Genomic DNA, 21,564 nt, shown 5'->3' on the forward strand with positions numbered 1-21,564 from the left:
TCCTTTATTGTGCTCATCTTTGCATGAAATGTTCCCTTGGTATCTCTAATTTTCTTGAAGAGATCTCTAGTATTTCCCACTCTATTGTTTTCCTCTATTTCTTTGCACTGATCTCTGAGGAAGGCTTTCTTCTCTCTCCTTGCTATTCTTTCAAACTCTGCATTCAAATGGGTATCTCTTTCCTTTTCTCCTTTGCCTTTTGCTTCTCTTCTTTTCATAGCTATTTGTAAGGCCTCCTCAGATAGCCATTTTGCTTCTTTGCATTTATTTTTCTTGTAGATGGTCTTGATCCCTGTCTCCTGTACAATGTCACAAACTTCTGTCCATAGTTCTTCAGGCACTCTATCAGATCTAATCCTTGGAGTCTATTTGTCACTTCTACTGTATGATCATAAGGGATTTGATTTAGGTTAATACCTGAATGATCTAGTGGTTTTCCCTACTTTCTTCCATTGAAGTCTGAATTTGGCAAGGAGTTCATGATCTGAGCCACAGTCAGGTCCCAGTCTTGTTTTTGCTGGCTTTATAGAGCTTCTCCATCTTTGGCTGCAAAGAATATAATCAATCTGATTTTGGTACTGACCGTCTGGTGATATCCATGTGTAGAGTCTTCTCTTGTGTTGTTGGAATAGGGTGTTTGCTATGACCAGGGTGTTCTCTGGGCAAAACTCTATTAGCCTTTGCCCTACTTCATTCTGTACTCCAAGGCCAAGTTTGCCCGTTACTCCAGGTATGTCTTGACTTCCTACTTTTGCATTCCAGTCCCCTATAATGAAAAGGACATCTTTTTTGGGTGTTAGTTCTAGAAGGTCTTGTAGGTCTTCATAGAACCATTTAACTTCAGCTTCTTCAGCATTACTGGTCAGGGCATAGACTTGCACTACTGTGATATTGAATGGTTTGCCTTGGAAATGAACAGATCATTCTGTCATTTTTAAGATCACATCCAAGTATTGCATTTCGGACCCTTGTTGACTATGATGGCTACTCCATTTCTTCTAAGGGATTCTTGCCCAGAGTAGTAGATATAGTAGTCATCTGAGTTAAATTTACCCATTGCAGTCCATTTTAGCTTGCTGATTCCTAAAATATCGACGTTCACTCTTGCCATCTCCTGTTTGACTATTTCCAATTTGCCTTGATTTGTGGACCTGAGATTCCAGGTTCCTATGCAGTACTGCTCTTTACAGCATCTCACTTTACTTCCATCACCAGTCACATCCACAACTGGGTGTTTTTACTTTGGCTCCATCTCTTCTTCCTTTCTGGATTTATTTATCCACTAATCTCCAGCAGCCTATTGTGCATCTACCAACCTGGGGAGTTCATTTTTCATTGCCCTGTCTTTTTGCCTTTCATACTGTTCATGGGTTCTCAAGGCAGGAATACTGAGGTGGTTTGCCATTCCCTTCTCCAGTGGATCATGTTTTTCCAGAACCCTCCACCATGACCTGTCTCTCTTGGGTGGTCCTACATAGTATGGCTCATAGTTTCATTGAGTTAGACAAGGCTGTGGTCCATGTGATCAGACTGATTAGTTTTCTGTGATTGTGATTTTCGTTCTATCTTCCCTCTGTTGGAGAAGGATAAGAGGCTTATGGAAGCTTCCTGATGGGATAGACTGACTGAGGGGGAAACTGGGTCTTGTTCTGATGGGTGGGGCCATGCTCAATAAATCTTTAATCCAATTTTCTGTTGTTGGGTGGGCCTGTGTTCCCTCCCTGTTGTTTGACCTGAGGGCAAACTATGGTGGAGATAATGAAATGAAGATAATGGTGACCTCCTTCAGAAGGTCCCATGCATGCACTACCGCACTCAATGCCCCCACCCTGCAGCAGGCCACTGCAGACCCATGCCTCCGCCAGAGACCCCTGGACACTCACAGGCAAGTCTGGGCCAGTCTCTTGTGTGGTCACTGCTCCTTTCTCCTGAGTCCGGGTGTGCACAAGGTTTTGTTTGTGCCCTCCAACAGTCTGTGCCCCCAGCCCTGTGTAAGTTCTGGTAGCTCTATGGTGGGGTTAATGGTGGCCTCCAATTGTTAGATGTCTGCATCTACATCCCAAAATCTTAAATGAGTAGCACTTCAGGGATAGAAGTGTAGTCTGAGCAGGATATTATTTTCATATCATCTATGAAATATGTGGCGGAAAGTGAAGAATAACTAAAGAGCCTCTTGATGAAGGTGAAAGAGGAGCGTGGAAAAAGTTGGCTTATAGCTCAACATTCAGAAAACTAAGATCATGGCATCTGGTCCCATCACTTCATAGCAAATAGATGGGGAAACAGTGGCAGACCTTATTTTGGGGAGCTCCAAAATCACTATAGATGGTGACTGCAGCCGTGAAATTAAAAGACGCTTACTCCTTGGAAGAAAGTTATGACCAACCTAGACAGCACATTAAAAAGTGGAAACATTACTTTGCCAACAAAGGTCTGTCTAGTCAAGGCTATGGTTTTTCCAGTAGTCCTGTATGGATGTGAGAATTGGACTTAAAGCTGAGCGCTGAAGAATTAATGTTTTTGAACTGTGGTGTTGGAGAAGACTCTTAAGAAGAGTCCCTCGGACTGCAAGATCCAACCAGTCCATCCTAAAGGAAGTCAGTCGTGAATATTCATTGGAAGGACTGATGTTGAACCTGAAACTCCGGTATTTTGGCCCACCTGATGGGAAGAACTGACTCATTGGAAAAGACCCTGATGCTGGGAAAGATTGAAGGCAGGAGGAGAAGGGGATGCCAGAGGATGAGATGTTTGGATGGAATCACCAACTCAGTAGGAGTTTGAGTAAACTCTGGGAGTTGGTGATGGACAGGGAGGCCTGGCATGCTGCAGTCCATGGGGTCGCAAAGAGTCGGACATGACTAAGCGACTAAACTGAACTCACATCACTTCTGGGAACGTCAGTTTCCTTATCAGCAGTGTAGGTCAGTAGTTTCTGCCCCTACAGTGTGGTTTTTGAGAATTACGTTAGGAATTAGAACCAATAGTAGCTAAGTGCTATATATTATTCCTTCTCTAGGTACTTGAGCTACTATTTAATCTGGGGGGTAAAGTCAGTGTTCTATAAAGCTACATCACATACCTTTATTTGGTGATCAATTTAAAGGCCAGCTTATTGTGATCAATGGAGAAGGAAATAGCAACCCACTCCAGTACTCTTGCCTGGAAAATCCCACGGACAGAGGAGCCTGGTAGGCTACAGTCCGTGGGGTCGCTAAGAGTTGGACACGACTGAGCAGCTTCACTTTCACTTTTCCCTTTCATGCACTGGAGAAGGAAATGGCAACCCACTCCAGTGTTCTTGCCTGAAGAATCCCAGGGACGGTGGAGCCTGGTGGGCTGCCGTCTATGGGGTCGTGCAGAGTCGGACACGACTGAAGCAACTTAGCAGTAGCAGCATTATGATCAAGGATCCTACAGTGGGATCAGGGTTAGAGTTTCTGTGGGAAGGATAAGATTTACTTTCCATGGAGCCTGTAAATACTTCAGGCCACTTGATGGGAGCAGCCTGCTGGCAAAATATACAGGCAATGCTAAGACATAGTCATCTTGTCTTACTTCCTTGCATGAAGCTAATTTTCTTTTTCCAGGCCATTCTTTTATGAGTAGTATTCCTCGTAGCTGTGGGACATACAACTAAGTCTTTTCTAGAACACTTCATTTATATCAATACAAGCAGTTTTGGCAGCATCTCAGTTGATAAGACTTAAATGGGAAGATGCATTTCCTGAAGGCTAAGCCCATTTTGATAAAATGACCCAGTTTTTAATGTACATATTAAACTACACACAGAAAAATATATAACATTATGCTGCCAAGTCGCTTCAGTCGTGTCTGACTCTGTGTGACCCCATAGACGGCAGCCCACCAGGCTCCGCCGTCCCTCAGATTCTCCAGGCAAGAACACTGGAGTGGGTTGCCATTTCCTTCTCCAGTGTGTGAAAGTGAAAAGTGAAAGTGAAGTCGCTCAGTCCTGTCCAACTCTTTGCGACCCCATGGACTGCAGCCTACCAGGCTCCTCCATCCATGGGATTTTCCAGGCAAGAGTACTGGAGTGGGTTGTCATTGCCTTCTCCGATATAACATTATATGACACCACAAATGTTACATAGACTACAGTCAAAACATTTGATCTCAGCAACTCAAGAAACTGAGCAAGGATATTCTACTCTATTGCATATAAAATGTAAACAATACAACCTAATAAAACATCTGTTAATTCATAAGAATTTAAATAAGTGATAAACACTAAGTGCTACTTGTTACTGACTGTTTTGTCTTCTTTGGCTTAAATATACTTTAAAAAAAATCCTCTGCCCTTTAGAATTTAGAGTTGTACTTTCTTTTTTAGCATTCCTTTGGAATTAGAAAACCCAGAGAACACAGGACCTAACATCTCAGACTCCTTGAAGTTCCCAAATGAGAAGCTGCCCACCATATTTATTTCTTCCATGAGCTTATTTAAAAGAAGGGAGTATCATTCATTTGATTTTAGTTTCTATCTTGAGAATTTGGAGAAGTGTTTCCTGGATCTGCTTGGTGCAGGCAGCATAGCCAATGGGATTAAGGATTGGAGGAATGAGGAGGTAGAAGTTGGCTAGCATGTTGTGGACTGGAAGGGGCAGTCCGTGACCAAATTGTGAATGAGGGAAGAAACAGCAATGGGAACATAAAAGATCAGGATAGCACAAATGTGAGAACCACATATCCCCAGGGTTTTATGCCTGGCCTCAGGAGTAGCCAGCCCCTTCATGGTCCTGAAAATCATCACATAGGAGGCAGCAATGGCCAGAGTCCAGGATCAAGACCATAAAGCCGGTGCTTATCCCATAGACATTGTTGACCCTGCTTTCACCACCTACCAAAGTGACCACAGCCAGGGCTTCCCAGTAGGAGTGGGAGAGGACACGGGCTTTGTAAAGGGGCAGCCGCAGGCAGATCATCAGAGGCAGGGGTCCAATGTAGAGGACACCCCGGCAGAGGTCAGCCAGCCCCAAACATCCCACCACAGTATGCGTGAGCACTGTGGTATGAGGGAGTGGGTCACAGCTACATAGTGCTCAAAAGCCATAGCAAGGAAGATGCCTGGACAGAACCAGCTCAATGATAGCCAGCATGCACAGAAAGAAGTACATGGGCTGGTGCAGGCTATGCTCCACCCTTACCACAACCAGGATGGTGACATTCCCCGCCACAGCTACCAGGTACATGGAGCTGAAGGGGATGGAGAGCCAGGTGTGCAGGGACTCCAGTCCTGGAATGCCAGTGAGCTGGAAGGAACTGGGTGCTAAGCAGACATGAAAAGTGAGCATGGCCAGTTATAAATGCACCTTCTCACTTGTGCCCCAAAATGTGGTAGAACTTTTTTTCCAGTAATTAAAGACGAATATTCTTAGGTCCTATAAAAAGGAATAGGATCATTGACTAGATAAGATTCTATAAAGTTTCTTTGAAGTTACAGAGTAATGTCATGGCATGCCATTACTATGTTATGATGTCCACAAGTTTACCAAGCAGAAGCCAAAAATATTTATTTGAATGAAATGTGTATCTTTATGCAATGTGACTCTCAAGGAATAATGTTCTTTCAACAATGAAAATGACCTAAGGCAGACAGGTGACTATTAAGCCACTTAATAACTCTAGGTTGGTTTTGAGATTTCTCAGAATCATATTAGCAAGATTCAGAGTGGATGCTCCTTGATTAGAGACACAGTGATGCTGAAAAATAACAGTGACATCATCTGAAGATCTAGATAGACCTATGGGACTCCAGAGTCTATGATAAATCAAAGTTTAATCTTGGGGCCAGCACTAGCTATTGGATGAGCCTAAATGTTTAATCTTCAGGCCAAAATCAAGGTGGATGTGATCAGGTGAAGAAGACTTTCCACAGGGTTTAACAAAGTGATTTCTTAAATGTGAGAGTTGATGACTAGAGCTCAGTTTGTGTGTCTGCCCAAAGGTAGATCCCTGCAAGGGCTCTCTGCCTTCTTGGAGGCTGAGTGGAGATGAGATCCCAGAGGTGGAGAATGTTCTCCCTAGGAAGGAAAAAAATAATTAGTGTGGAGAAGCATGAGGCCTAGATGAATATTTGCCCAAAGAAACGAAATGCCCTTACTCAGAGTCCAGAGCTACTGGCTAAAGGGGAGGTGTATATTCACAAAATTTATTCCAGGTCATCTTTCTGTTTTATTAGGGTCTAAGGTCATACCAAAATGTTTCCATGTATACTAGAGGAATGCCCGATCAAAAAAAATGGGCAGAAGACCTAAATAGACATTTCTCCAAAGAAGACATAGAGATGGCCAAAAGGCACATAAAAAGAGGCTGAATGTCACTAGTTATTAGAGAAATGCAAATCAAACCTACAAAGAGATATTACCTCACACCAGACAGAATGGCCATCATCAAAAAATCTACAATAAATGCTGGAGAGGGTGTGGAGTAAAGGAAACCCTCTTGCAGTATTGGTGGGAATGTAAATTGATACAGCCACTGTGGAGAACAGTATGGTGGTTCCTTAGCAGACTGAAAATAGAACTACCACATGACCGAGCAATCCCACTACTGGGCATATACCCTAAGAAAACCATAATTCAAAAGGACACATGTACCCCAGTGTTCATTGCAGCACTGTTAATACAAGCCAGGACATGGAAGCAACCTAAATGTCTATCAACAGGTGAATGAAGGCTATGTGGTACATGTATACAGTGGAATATTACCCACCATTAAAAAGAACAAAATTGGGTCATTTTTAGAGATGTGGATGGACCTAGATTCTGTCATAGAATGAAGTAAGTCAGAAAAATATCATATGTTAATGCATATATGTGAAATCTATAAAAATGGTACAGATGAACCTAGCTGCAGGGCAGGAATAGAGATTCAGATCTAGTGAACACACATGTGGATATGGATGGGGGAAGCAGGGGAGGGTAGGACAAATTGGGAGATCAGGACTGATGTATATACAATGTTGTTGTTGTTCAGTTGCCAAATCATGTCCAACTCTTTGAAACCCCATGGACTGCAGCACACCAGGCTTCCCTGTTCCTCACCATCTCCTGAAGTCTGCCCAAGTTCACACCCATTGAATCAGTGACACTATCCAACCATTTCATCCTCTGTCACCCTCTTCTCCTTCTGCCTTCAATCTTTCCCAGCATCAGTGTCTTTTCCAATGAGTCAGTTCTTCCCATCAGGTGGCCAAAGTATTGGAGTTTCAGCATCAGTCCTTCCAGTGAATATTCAGCATTGATTTCCTTTAGGATTGACTGGTTTGATTTCCCTGCTATCCAATGGACTCTCAAGAGTCTTCTCTAGCACCACAGTTTGAAAGCATCAATTCTTCGGCACTCAGCCTTCTTTATGGTCCAGCTCTCATATCTGTACATAACTAATGGAGAAACCATGTCTTTGACTATATGGACATTGTTGGCAAAGTGATGTCTTTGCTTTTTAATATGCTGTCTAGCTTTGTCACAGCTTTCTTTCCAAGAAGCAATTACCTTTAATTTCATGACTGCAGTCACCATCCACAGTGATTTTTGGAGCCCAAGAAAATAAAATCTGCCACTGCTTCCACTTTTCCCTCTTCTATTTGCCATGAAGTGATGGGACAGTGTGGGATCTTAGTTTTTTGAATGTTGAGTTTTAAGCCAGCTTTTTCACTCTCAAGAGGCTCTTTAGTTCCTCTTGCTTTCTACCATTAGAGTGGCATGATCTGCATATCTGAAGTTGTTATTTCTACAGGCCAGCCAACATTTCACAGGATGTACTCTGAATATAAGTTAAATAAGCAGGGTAACAATATATAGCTTTGTTGTACTCCTTTCCCAATTTTGAGCCAGTCTGTTGTTCCAGGATCAGTTCTAACTGTTGCTTCTTGACCTGCATTCAGGTTTCTAAGACAGCCAAGATGGTTTGGTATTGCCATCTCTTTAAGAATTTCCCACATTTCGTTGGTATTGTTATTAATGGTCGGTTAAGCAATAATGACATTGGTAATTATTCCCCAGCGATCACATTGGATCCTCCCTAAATCATGAGATGTGGGCAGGACTGGGATGAGGTTCCCCACATGATAGATAAGGAAACAATCCAAGGAGCAGAGAGATTAACAGCCTCATCAAAGTCACAGACTGGGACTCAAACCTAATTTCTCACTCAGAACCTTAGCTATTCAACCACAGCTCTATCCACAATAGAGCAGAAAATCAAAACTCCAAACCAAATCAAACATGAAACAAATAGAAAACCTTGATCTAGTTGTGGCTGAACCCTGCTTGTATAAGTCACACTCAGAAAGCCCTCACAACAGGCATCCATTTGCATATTCAGAGGAGGCTGTGTTCTCAGCAGGCCCTGATGTGGAAGGGAGGGTAAGGGTGAAAAGGGGCATGGTGGTCACTGAGACCAGAGGATGCTCTGCCTCCAGAGAGAAGTGACTGATGCAACAGAATGTGAGGGGAGCCAGGGGAGGGACCCCAGAGGACGGACACAGGGACAGAATGTCCCCAGAGTCACCTCAGAAGACACCAGGCCCATCTGGGTCCCTTTAAGATGTACCTCAAGGACAGGGCCTACTGTTTCCTTTTTCTTTAGGGAATAGAGTAACTGATCATGAGAATTAGCCAGACCTCTTTATAACCCTCTTTCCCACCCTTTTATAACTAACAGAGGAAAACTATACCATTTGTCCTGAAGCCTCCAGAAAAGGAACCGAGCCTCATGCTGAGGCGTGAGAGCACGTGGGCCTGTGGTGGACAGGGTGGATGGGGGGCAGGACATCACAGGGCACAGTACGGGAGCTGCACAACTGGGATAAGAGGCAGGCAGACCTGGGAGGGGGACTTCTGCTGGGATCAGCCAAAAACCAGAGGCCTGGAACAGGAGGCCTGGGGGGGCTCAGATCTGAGAAATGTCACGTGAGCTGGGGCTGGCAGAAAAAACCAGGATAACCAGGGTAACAGCAGAAATCTGACTATGTACTAATCACTAGAGGGACTACTCTGGAGAAGGAACTAGCAACCCACTTCAGTATTCTTGCCTTGGAAATCCCACAGACAGAGGAGCCTGTTAAGCTACAGTCCATGGGGTTGCAAGAGTAAGGCTTAGCAGTTAAACCACTACCACCAGAGGAACTACCCAAATGTTGAATAAAGAACCAATGTAAGAATGCTTCATGTTTGAGGAGAACAGGCTAGATCAGAGGCATGAACCCAGGGTGCATAGGGCAGATCCATCTCTCATGGACTCATGCCTGGACAGAAAATTTACTTTCTCTGTGGCATGACCTCATCTCCTGAATTTCTCATCTTCTGTCATTCTCATCCTTGTATGTCTGTCCTTGTCTAAGAAGAGACCTTCTCTTGCCCCTCCCCAAATACTTGATCTTCTACAATCCTCACACCTGCTATCCCATTATTATTAGAAGAAACCTTCTTCTGCCTTCCAGGCCTGTGCTCCTGTGTCATGTGTTAGGGTCAACCTCAATAAGACCTTAGCTAAGTGACCCAGACCTTGTGGAATGACAAGGTGGAAGCAGATATGAGTGATATAAGACATTGAATTTGAAGGTAGGAAACCAGAGTTCTCCAAGTTCAAGTTTAATCTTTGAGGTTAGTACCTCCCTCCTGTGAGTGCTACTTGCTCTCCTCCTGCCTCAGTCTGGCCCCTCCTCAGTCACAGCTGCTGAAATGGTCTAGGGAAAAAAGGAGAAATCAAAAATAAGAAATGGAAGGGACAGATCAGTTACACTTGTTTATTAAAGGTCCAGCAACAATGAGTTCTATCTTTTCAGTGTAGTCCTGCAGATTGAATCTTGACATAAGAGTCAGAAGATGTGAAATGCAGTCCTTTATCTGCCTCTTTATATCCTCCAGGATCACTTGAGGATTCAGTTTCCCATATACATCATCATTCTAGGATCTTCTCAAGTTAAAGGTGTAGCCTACCTACACTACATCACTGATTGAATACTCTCCAGATATAGAGCCACATACACTTTCAGGGGAGACATTGAAATAAATGACACAGGCTTTCTTTTGTCATTTGCTGACATTCTGGCTGTGGAGGCAAAAAACAAGACAAAGACAGGTAAGGACTTGACAGAACACTCCTGCCAAGTAGGCTGAAGGGTGATGGAAAAGAGAAGAAACCAGATAAGCAGAGTTGTATTGTAAATGACACTAGAGGTGTATTTTTGTTGAATCTGGAAGGAGGGAAGATGATGAATTATTAGGCATTTTCAACAGAATGGGAAGCTGTGAGATTGAGGTTGTGTGGGCAGAGAGACTGGAGGACCAGTGATGGTCAATAGGAGCTCCCAGGAAGTAGATCCTCAGGGAGGAGGAGAGACCTGTTTGGAACTGGAGAAGCACATTCACTTAGGATAGGGTGACTCCATGGAGAAGAGGATATTCTCTCATTCATTCAAGAAATATTAGTGAATTTCTTTATGGGTACCAAGGATATATTGGCAGTAAATGTAAAAACACAGCCCCAGAGTCATGGGGCTTCCATGTTGTTGATCCCAGTGCTTAGTCAGAGAAAATGCAGATTAGACTTGGAGAAGTTTTTAATTAAAAAAAGAAAAAAAAAAACTTCTCATTCTGACCTAGTTAGCCAAAACTGATGGAAGGTTTTACAGAATTTCCATCTGTGGAGGTGCTTAAGATATATCCAGTAAGCCTCACTTTGCATCAGATGGTATATTATCCAGCAGCACAGAGGAGGAAGTTTCTTTATGAAGAGAGTCCTTCATGCATTTGTTTATCTTTTAATGACTACTTTAAAATTGATTTTTAATTGGGGGAAATTGCTTTACAGTGTTGTGTTGGTTTCTGCCATATAGCCATGCAAAGCAGCCATAATTATACATGTATCACCTTCCTCTTGAGCCTCCCTCCCCTATGCATTTATTTAAAGAGCACCTACTGAGCAACAACCAGGTTCAATAGAGTCTGTGAATACAGAAATGAGGAAGGCAAAATTCTTGTACTAAAAGCATTCACAGTCCAATGAATGGACAGATAAGTGCATTGGCAACATACATCACTCTCTCCCTGTGTTATTTAATTCAGCCCATTAATGAGTCTAAATTGAAAACACTGAGAAAATATTCCGGGAGGGGTCTAAAAAGGCTTCACCAAGACGGTAGCAGGATCTTAGCCAGGTGTGGAAATAGGCAGAGGAAAGTATTCCAGATAAATAATGTGAGCTGCAAGCAAGACTGTCTCAGAAAGTGACGCAGATACTTCAGTGTGGCTGAACCTAGGATGAATATTTTTTTAGAGGAATGGTAAGAAGTGAGGCTAATTTAGGTAAGACTAAGTTTGTGTCCATGTCAAGCAGTTTTAAGTTTTTTTTGTAGTCATGAGATTGCCAGTGGTTTTCAATAGGTCTATCACTCTGTGGTAGATAGATGGAGTGGGGTGGAAAACTATAGGGAGAGCTTTCTAGTGACACTGGCAAGAGATAATGTGACTTTGGGAAGACGAAGGGCATAGAGAGGAGAACAGCATGAGAGAATTCAGATGATTCACGGGGCGTCATTATTGAGCAGGGTGTGGCAGAAGCTATATGACTGAAGCATAGGTGAAAGGGGATGAGGCTGAAAAATGAGCAGGGACCAGATGCTGCAGGTACCTGTAAACCAGGGTCAGTGTGTGGATTTCATCCTTAGTGCAGTGGTAATTCCAAGAAGGTCTTAGGCAAGGCCCAGCATAGTATGCTGCTGATGCTAAGTCACTTCAGTCATGTCCGACTCTGTGCAACCCCCTAGACAGCAACCCACCAGGCTCCCCCATCCCTGGGATTCTCCAGGCAAGAACACTGGAGTGGGTTGCCATTTCCTTCTCCAATGCATGAAAGTGAAAATGAAAGTGAAGTCGTTCGGTAGTGTCTGACTCTTAGCGACCCCATGGACTACAGCCTACTAGGCTCCTCCATCCATGGGATTTTCCAGGCAAGAGTACTGGAGTGGGTTGCCATTGCCTTCTCCACCAGCATAGTATAAATTAGCCTTAATAGTCTCTTCATCTGTAGTAAGGAGAATGGATTACAGAGTGTCCAATATACAGACCACCGAGGCCAGATGTTAGGCTTTTGTAGTCTGGGTGAAAGATGATAGTGATTTAAATAAGAGTGTTGGCAGGAGAAAAAGAAAAGCATAGGGAGTGAAATACATTTTGCAGATTAATAAGATTTACTGATGAACTAGAGATGAAGAGGGAAAGAAAGAATGATTGTCTCTAGTGTTCTGAGCTCACTATAGGACAGACAGCAGTAATACCTACTGAGATGGACACATCCCAGGGAGGAAATATTTTGTGGGGAGATAGAAATATTTGTTTTGGCTGTATTTTATTTGTGATGACTGTGGAATATCTAACTGGAAATATCTAATAGTAAAAGTAAAAGCCATGCATTTAAGAATTCCCTGGACAGAGACAGGTTAAAAAAAAAAAAAGCCAAAAGAAATCAAAGAGAACACCTAGAGAAGCATGAGAATAAAAAGCAGAAAAGGAGAAGGTGAGAGTGAGGGGAAAGGAAGTGATAACAAGATCAGTGTATGGGGAGTAGTGAAGATGGAAGCTGGATTGGGAAAGATTGAGAATTAAATGAGAGATGAGGAAACAGAGATTTCATACAAACTTCTAAACAAGTTGTGCTATGAAGGGGAAGAGAAACAAGGGCTATTAGCTGGAGGAAGGTTTGAAGCCAAGGGATACAGGATTGTGCTGCTATTAATCAAGATAAACTTTTAGAAAATAGGGCAAATTTGTGCTAGGGAAGGACCACAGTAATGGTGGTACGTGTACAATGCTTTACAGTTATCAAAGTCTGTTCTCATGTTTCCATCTTTCTTCACAATAAAGCTCAGTAAGATGGTTGTGGGAGGTATAGTTATTACCTTTATTGAAAGGTGAGGAAGCTAAAACTTTAAAAATATCATTGATTGAGTTTCTGCTGGTACAGTGGCACTATATGGGCCCAATTCTTTAGATTGTAAAGCTTTTTTCTATACTAGGGCAATGAGTTAATTTTATTTAACCTGAGCATGAACTACTTGTGGAGCAACAAGGTGGAAGCAGATTTGAGTGATATAAGACACTGAATTTGAAGGTAGGAAACCAGAGTTCTCCAAGTTCAAGTTTGATCTTTGACACTTACCAACCATATGATTGTCAATATTTTTAGATTTCTCAACTCAAAAACATGTTTACATTTACTGAGCACTTTTTAATGTTCTAGAATTGTGCTTTTTTTTTTTTAAAGAAGTTTTCCAGTTTTACTGGGATACAGTTGACATAACATTGAATTAGTTTAAGGTGTATAATACGATGATTTGGTACATGGATATAGTACAAAATGATTACCACTAGTTAACATCTATCACTTCACATAGTTATTTTTTCTTATGATGAGGACTTTAAGACCTATTCTTTTAACAACTTTCAAATATACAAGAGTATTTTTTTAATCTTTATTGAATTTGTTACAATAGTGCTTCTGTTTTATGTTTTGGTTTTTTTTGCCACAAGGCAATGTGGGATCTTAGCTCTTCAACCAGGAATCAAACTCGTACCCCCTGCATTGGAAGGTGAAGTCTTAACAACTGGACCACCAGGGAAGTCCCTATACTATTTTTAACTGAAGTTATCATGTTGCATTTTATATCCCCAGAACTTATTTGTTTTATATCTGGAAGTTTGTACCTTTTGACCACCTTCAACCATACACCAACCCCCACCTCCCAACCACCAATCTGTTTTTATGAGTTTGGTTTTTTCTTTCTTCCAGGTTCCATGTGTAAGTGATATCATACAGTATTTGCTTTTCTTTGTATTACTTGTTTCACTTAGCATGATGCCCTCAGTGTCCCTCTGTGTTGTCACAAATGCAGGATTTTCTCCTTTTATATGGCTTAATAGTATTTGTGCATGTATGCCACATTTTCTTTATCCTTTCATCCACTGTATTGAGTGTTTTAGAAGATTATCTCAGTTAATCCTCAGAAGAAACTTTATGTAGGAACTTAGAGAAAAGAGAAGGGAGACCGTTCAAAATTTTGGGAAACAAATGATTCTGCATTTTCACAATAAATGATGGTAAAAGCAGGGAAAAGCAGGTAAAAAATCCCAGAAAGAAGAACAAAGATGTGAAACCCAAGAAATTCAGAGGCTAGTCTTTCAGAAATAGAGTGGAGCATCTCTTATGAATGTCGTGAATTGTAGAAGGAAAAGTAGTTGAAGGTAGAAGTATAAAAGTTAAAGTTGAAGGGAAGGAGACTAATGGGGCTTTTCACATTCTCAAGTTAACTAGAGGTGATGGGGCTTTATGGCCCTACTTGAGATTTCTGAGTGTCAAGTAATGACCGATAATATCAATACTTAGAGGAAGTGACTTTTCAGAAAGTGCCAGGCTTAATTATTTGTTAGGTATTCAAGCTTGACATTTCAGAAGAGAAACTCCCCTTTGTAATTAGGAGTACAGGTTGAGATGGGAGGCAAAGGAAGACAGTGAATGTTTTAGGGTAAGATTTGAATTGAGCAGGTATCTATGTCCTTAATAAAGCTGTCCTTGGCTACACAAAGACCACAAAAACTCTTCATCCGCTCAGTTCTTTTATAAAGGCTGCCTTCTTAGCTCTACTGTGATTTGATGTCCTGACAACTCAATAGTTTTATAAGCATCTTGAGGGCAGAGATGATATATAATGTTCCACAATTCATATTATGATTACTTTGTAATTTCTTTTAAGGTCCAGAAGTAGGGTCAAGGACTTTCCATGTAAATATCGGAGTTTGAACTTGAATACTATAATCCTGCTGACATTGTGTACTCCCTGGAAGGGCCCTGTGGAAGGAGACCAGAGAAAGAGAATTTCTGTTGGCCATGTCAGCCTCCAATATCACCTCAACTCATCCAGCAGTCTTCCTGTTGGTGGGGATCCCAGGCCTGGAGCACCTACATGTCTGGATATCCATTCCCTTCTGCTCAGCCTATACACTGGCCCTGCTTGGCAACTGCACCCTCTTCTTCATCATTCAGGCTGATGCAGCCCTGCATGAGCCCATGTACCTCTTCCTGGCCATGTTGGCAGCCATTGACCTTGTCCTCTCTTCTACAACACTTCCCAAAATGCTGGCCATCTTCTGGTTCAGGGATCGAGAGATCAACTTCTATGCCTGTCTGGTCCAGATGTTCTTTCTCCACTCCTTCTCCATCATGGAGTCGGCAGTGCTGCTGGCCATGGCCTTTGACCGCTATGTGGCCATCTGCAAGCCACTGCACTACAGCACCATCCTCACCGGGCCACTTATCACCAAGATTGGCTTGGCTGCTGTGACTCGGGCTGTGACACTAATGACTCCACTCCCCTTTCTGCTCAGATGCTTCCACTACTGCCGAGGTCCAGTGATTGCCCACTGCTACTGTGAGCACATGGCCGTGGTAAGGCTGGCCTGTGGGGACACTCGCTTCAACAATATCTATGGCATTGCTGTGGCCATGTTCATCGTGGTATTGGACCTGCTCTTTGTTACCTTGTCTTACATCTTCATCCTCCGGGCAGTTCTACAGCTTGCCTCTCACGAGGCCCGCTATAAAGCCTTTGGGACCTGTGTGTCCCACATAGGTGCTATTTTAGCTTTTTACACACCTGTTGTCATCTCCTCAATCATGCACCGGATAGCTCGCCAGCCTGCTCCACATGTGCACATCCTCCTTGCCAATTTCTATCTGCTCTTCCCACCCACAGTCAATCCCATCATCTATGGGGTCAAGACCAAGCAGATTCGTGAACAAATCTTAAGACTGTTCCTGAGAAAGGATGTGTAAGTGACAGTGAGGTGCAGGCAGAGATAGGCTGGGACAGGTAGAAAACTGAATAGGGGTGAAGGAATGAGAAAGTAGAGGGTTGCCAGACTTCTGTGTTCAGTTCTTTCCTGGTGAAATGAAAACCAACTGGTGTCACCAGTCTGATAAGGACTCAAGGTTCCTTCTATTCTGGTAGCCTCTGGACTCAAACTGCTGACTTAGAGAAGACAGCAAAGACCCCGCTTTTCTATCAGAGGCAAAGGTTTGACCCACCCTTCTCCCCAACATCACCTAATAACACAGAGATGCTTTTGAGGTAATTTACTAAGTGGATTTGGTGAATTAATCCAGTCAAGACTTAGATAAGGATCAAAATTTCATCCATGCAGGAATGTTCCTCTAGTCTGACAGCTTATGCTCTATCTCTGCTTAAATATTGGATTGGCCAAAAGGTTCAGTTCATTTCTTTCCACCATAAGATGGCTCTAGTAGTGTTTAGTTGTCTTTCAGTTCATTTGAAACAGTTTTGTTAGATTGTACAGGGACAGCTGTCATATCAGCATGCATTTAAAAAACTTATGGCTACACAAGTAATTTTAATGTTGAATATGAAAACATTTTTGGCATATTATGCTTTATTTCAAGAAAGGTAAAAACACAACTGAAATGCAAAAAAGAATTTTGTGCAGTGTATGGAGAAGGTGCTGTGACTAATCAGATGTCTAAAAGTGGTTTACAAAGTTTCATGTTCCATGTTCTGGTAGAGTAGTTGATGTTGATAGCAATCAAGTTGAGACATGAACAATCAACATTATACCATACAGGAGATAGCCAACATACTCAAAATAATGTATATTAAGTGTTAAGAATCATTTATACCAGCTTTTATGTTAATCATTTTGTTTGGATTCCACAGAGGTTGAGTGAAAAAAAACCTTCTTGACCACATTTCCTCATACAATTCTCTACTTAAACATGGTGAAAACATTCCATTTTTAAAATGAATTGTGGGTAATGAAATATGAATATTTGTACAATAATATGCAGTGGAAGAAATCATGAGGCAACTGAAATGAACCACCAACCACATCAAAGGCCAGACTTCATCCAAAGATGTTACGTATATAGTGGGATTAAAATAGAATCCTCTATTATGAGTTCCTTTCAGAAAACCAAGCGATTAATATCAACAAGTACTGCTCCCAATTAGACCAAGTGAAAGCAGCATTCAATGAAAAGCCTCCAGAATTAATCAACAGAAAACCCATAACCTTCTATCAGGTTAACACAAGACCAAATATTTCTTCAACCAGGCAAAAACTGTTACAGCTTGACTGGGAAGTTCTGATTCATCTGCCACATTCACCAGACATTGCACATTTGGGTGTCCATTTATTTCCATCTTTACAAAATTCTCTTCATAGAAAAAATTTCAATTCCCTAGGAGACTATAAAAGACACATTGAACAGTTCTTTGCTCAAAAAGATAGTTTTTGGAAGATGGAATTATGAAGTTGCCTGAAAAAATGGCAGTGAGTGGAACAAACAGTGACTATGTTGTTCAATAATGTTCTTGGTAAAAATGAAAAATATGTCCTATTCTTACTTTAAAACCAAAGGAACTTCTTGGCCAACCTAATACTGCCAGTTTGGGGGAGCTCATGATCTTCCAGGGCTATAGGTTCCTATATAGACAGCTTTGCTCATTAAGATTTATTTCTTCAAATATGTCAGTTTTTGCCTTCTTTGATTTCTTCTGGGCTCTACATCCCAATGGGCAACCCCTCTCATTTAATACTTTTACTAAGACAAGTCTTTCTGACATTTCTTTGCATTCATACAACCCTTATTTTCATACAGATGTATCTTACATTTTCACCAAGAATGTGACTTCCTCTTTTTTACGAGTCCATTCACAAAATGCTGCTGCTGCTGCTGCTGCTAAGTCGTGTCAGTCGTGTCCGACTCTGTGCGACCCCATAGACGGCAGCCCACCAGGCTCCTCCGTCCCTGGGATTCTCCAGGCAAGAATACTGGAGTGGGTTGCCATTTCCTTCTCCAGTGCATGAAAGTGAAAAGTGAAAGTGAAGTCGCTCGGTCGTGTCCGACTCTTCGCGACCCCATGGGCTGTAGCCTACCAGGCGCCTCCGTCCATGGGGTTTCCCAGGCAAGAGTACTGGAGTGGGGTGCCATTACCTTCTCCGATTCACAAAATATTGAGTGCCAAATCTATGCTAGGGGCTGGGAATACACAGATTGCTATGGTAGGAATGCTAGACTTCTGTGTCCTGAGACAAGGAAATATTAAGTTCAATAGTTGGTGCTCTGTGAACTCCCCATCACAGGGCCCAGTATCATGGAATAAATAGGCAAAGCAGATGGGAAATGGGCATATTGACCTTTGTTTTTTTCTTTATCCAATACAAATTTATATAGTAAAGAATTCCTTAATATTTATCCTGACAACTAGCATTTGTGTGGTCACAAAAGCCCTTATTTACAATCTTTCTTCTACATTTATCTCATGACTACTTCGTTTCCTCGGACTGTTTAGAAATTACATGTATCTCTATCTCTAGTTTTGTTTATATGTCTACGTATCTGTCTATTCATATTATTAACTTTGAAAGATAATCTCTAAGCCCATGTCAGGTAGTTGGAAATAGCCACAGAGAAAGAGTGTAGCTAGAGACCAGAGACTTATTTATGCTCATTTCCCACCTCTGCTCCTATAGTTTCCTCTGACATTTACACACACACACACACACACACACACACACACACACACACACACATAAATGATGTTCTACCTTTAATTCAAACTTTTTACTTGTTTCTTTTGAACATAGTTGGGTGGAAAACCTAAAAACAGTAAATACTAATGACACAAACATAGACTGTATTACATGGTAATGGAATTCATATACTATTAGACTTCTAGGTGGGGTTCAATTCACCTCTCTGGGAGGCTATGAGTGTCACCTGAAAGACAAGATCATTCTTATATAAAACATAGGGACAAATCAGATCTTACAGCCTGGAAATACTTATTTAATCCACTATTCAATTTACTGTATAATGATAACAAACATTTATTTTCCAAAATGTCAGTTCAGTTCAGTCACTCAGTTGTGTCCAACTCTTTGCGACCCCATGGACTGCAGCACACCAGGCTTCCTTGTCCATCACCAACTCTTGGAGCTTGCTCAAACTCATGTCCATTGAGTCAGTGATGCCATCCAGGCATCTCATCCTCTGTCGTCCCCTTCTCCTCCTGCCTTCAATCTTTCCCAGCATCAGAGTCTTTTCCAATGAATCAGTTCTTCCCATCAGGTGGCCAAAGTATTGGAATTTCAGCTTCAATATCAGTCCTTCCAATGAATATTCAGGACTGATTTCCTTTAGGATGGACTGGTTGGATCTCCTTGCAGTCCAAGGGACCCTCAAGAGTCTTCTCCAACACCACAGTTCAAAAGCATCAATTCTTTGGCGCTCCTTTTTCTTTGTAGTCCAACTCTTACATCCATACATGACTACTGGAAAAACCATAGCCTTGACTAGACTGTTGGCAAAGTAATGTCTCTGCTTTTTAATACGCTGTCTAGGTTGGTCATAGAGAGGGAGATGGCAGCCCACTCCAGCCTTCTTGCCTGGAGAATCCCATGGACAGAGGAGCCTGATGGCTACAGTCCATGGGGTCACAAGAGTCGGACACAGCTGAGTGACTAAACCACCACCTAGGTTGTTCATAGCTTTTCTTCTAAGGAGCAAGTGTCTTTAATTTCATGGCTGCAGTCACCATCTGCAGTGATTTTGGAGCCCAAGAAAATTAAGTCTCACTGTTTCCATTGTTTCCCCATCTATTTGCCATGAAGTGATAGGACCGGATGTCATGATCTTAGTTTTCTGAATGTTGAGCTTTAAGCCAACTTTTTCATTCTCCTCTTTCACCATCATCAAGAGGCTCTTTAGTTCTTCTTCACTTTCTGCCATAAGGGTGGTGTCATCTGCATATCAAGGTTATTGATATTTCTCCCGGCAATCTTGATTCCAGCTTGTGCTTCATCCAGTCTGATACTTCACATGATTTACTCTTCATATGAGCTAAATAAGCAGGGTGACAATAAACAGCTTTGACATACTCCTTTCCCAATTCGGAACCAGTCTGTTGTTCTGTGTTCAGTTCTAACTGTTCCTTCTTGACCTGCATACAGATTTCTCAGGAGGCAGGTCAGGTGGTCTGGTATTCCCATCTCTTTAAGAATTTTCCAGAGTTTGTTGTGGTCCACACAGTCAAAGGCTTTGGCATAGTCAATAAAGCAGAAGTAGATGCTTTTCTGGAACTCGCTTGCTTTTTTGATGATCCAACAGATGTTGGCAATTTGATGTTTCAGAATGGACTGTGGAACAAAACAGATACCCACAAAAGTCTCAGTGGCATACAACATAAAATGTATGTTGTACATACATAAAAATGTATGTTTCATATATCTGGAGATTGGCTGAGATGACTTCTGACCTCAACTGGATTTGTTTATGCATCTGAAGATCGGCTGAGAATCTGATGCAAGCTGGGTTCGGTCATGAGGCTCTGCTTCAAGTGAATCAAGCAGCTATGCCCCACCTTGGGGAATGGTGCCATAGCGGGTACTTGGTGTTAGTCTCTGGTACTGGCAGATTGGGCACTCAGCAACGAACATGGCCAGATTGGCCTTAGTGATTCCCTATTATTGGATTCATATATAGCCTCTATCCTGGCCACTGTGGCCACTTTGTTCATGACTCCACTGAACAATGACAGGAATGGCTAGGAAAAAAGGCTAATTAATATCTATAGAACAGGTCATCCTATCCACCTGACTTTTAAGTCCTTGTCTGCTGAGGTCATTCTTTGAGCATTTACATGGGACACATCTTCATTTTTCATCCTTTCAGAGATGTCTCTCATTTTCCCTAATGTTTCATTACCAATTTTCTAATCATGTTCCTTCCAAGTCTCTGACTATCCAGCCAAATCATTGGCCATACCCCATAATCAGTATATAATTGTGCCTCTGGCTTCTTCTCCTTCCAAGAAAAGTAAACAACTTGTTGATCAGTTGTGCTGATCAAAGTTCTGCCAACAGGGAGATTTTTCTTCAGCACTTTCCTTCAGGGATGTCCCAGGAAGGGACAGTCCATTTTCAGGTGGTACCTGTATATTATACAGAACCTTCTATAAACTAGACCCAAGTCTTAGGTTCCTCTATAAACTCCTTGTGAGGTTATAGCTGCAGGCATAGAGAAACTGTAGTAGCAGCGCAGACCATGGGCATTGGGGCTACTTTATGTAAGTTGTGCCTTCATGACATGCTTGGGCTCGTTTACATTTATAACACTTCTATTTGATGGAGTCCTGCTATTCATGCTCCACTTAATGGCTTGGTGAGTTAGATAAAGCCCAGTTCAGGAAGGGAAGCTCCAGTCATATGGTCACTTGATGGCCCATGCTCAAGTATTCAACCTCTACCAAGGCCCCAGTAGTAGTTCAAGAGCTATTTCTTAAATGGAGAGTAGTCATCCAGAAAAGAGGGCAGGGCTTTACTCCAAAATTCTACTTGTCTCTACTGCAGTTCACCTATAGGGGTCTGCCAAGGCTCCAGTAAGCATGCCTATCTGCCACTGATACTTCAAGCATCATTGGACTTGCTGGATCATATGGCCCAGGTGACAAGGCAGCTTGTACAGTAGCCT

The 21,564-nt window shown here is 42.1% G+C and overlaps 1 protein-coding gene and 1 pseudogene across 1 annotated transcript; one reads left to right on the plus strand and one right to left on the minus strand.

Annotated features, from left to right (window-relative positions):
- Positions 1 to 4,481: 4,481 nt before the first annotated feature.
- On the minus strand, positions 4,482 to 5,312 carry LOC145525429 (olfactory receptor 52M1-like; annotated as a pseudogene).
- A 1,608-nt stretch (positions 5,313 to 6,920) lies between these two features.
- Positions 6,921 to 15,852, plus strand: LOC145525723 (olfactory receptor 52K2). Its single transcript, XM_081539244.1, has one exon. It carries the CDS (start codon positions 14,908 to 14,910, stop codon positions 15,850 to 15,852), a length of 945 nt encoding a protein of 314 aa, XP_081395370.1. The 5' UTR covers positions 6,921 to 14,907.
- Positions 15,853 to 21,564: the final 5,712 nt, after the last annotated feature.

Source organism: Giraffa tippelskirchi, chromosome 11 (assembly GCF_054371585.1).
Source record: "Giraffa tippelskirchi isolate mGirTip1 chromosome 11, T2T-mGirTip1v1.2.pri, whole genome shotgun sequence".
Taxonomy (NCBI): domain Eukaryota; kingdom Metazoa; phylum Chordata; class Mammalia; order Artiodactyla; family Giraffidae; genus Giraffa; species Giraffa tippelskirchi.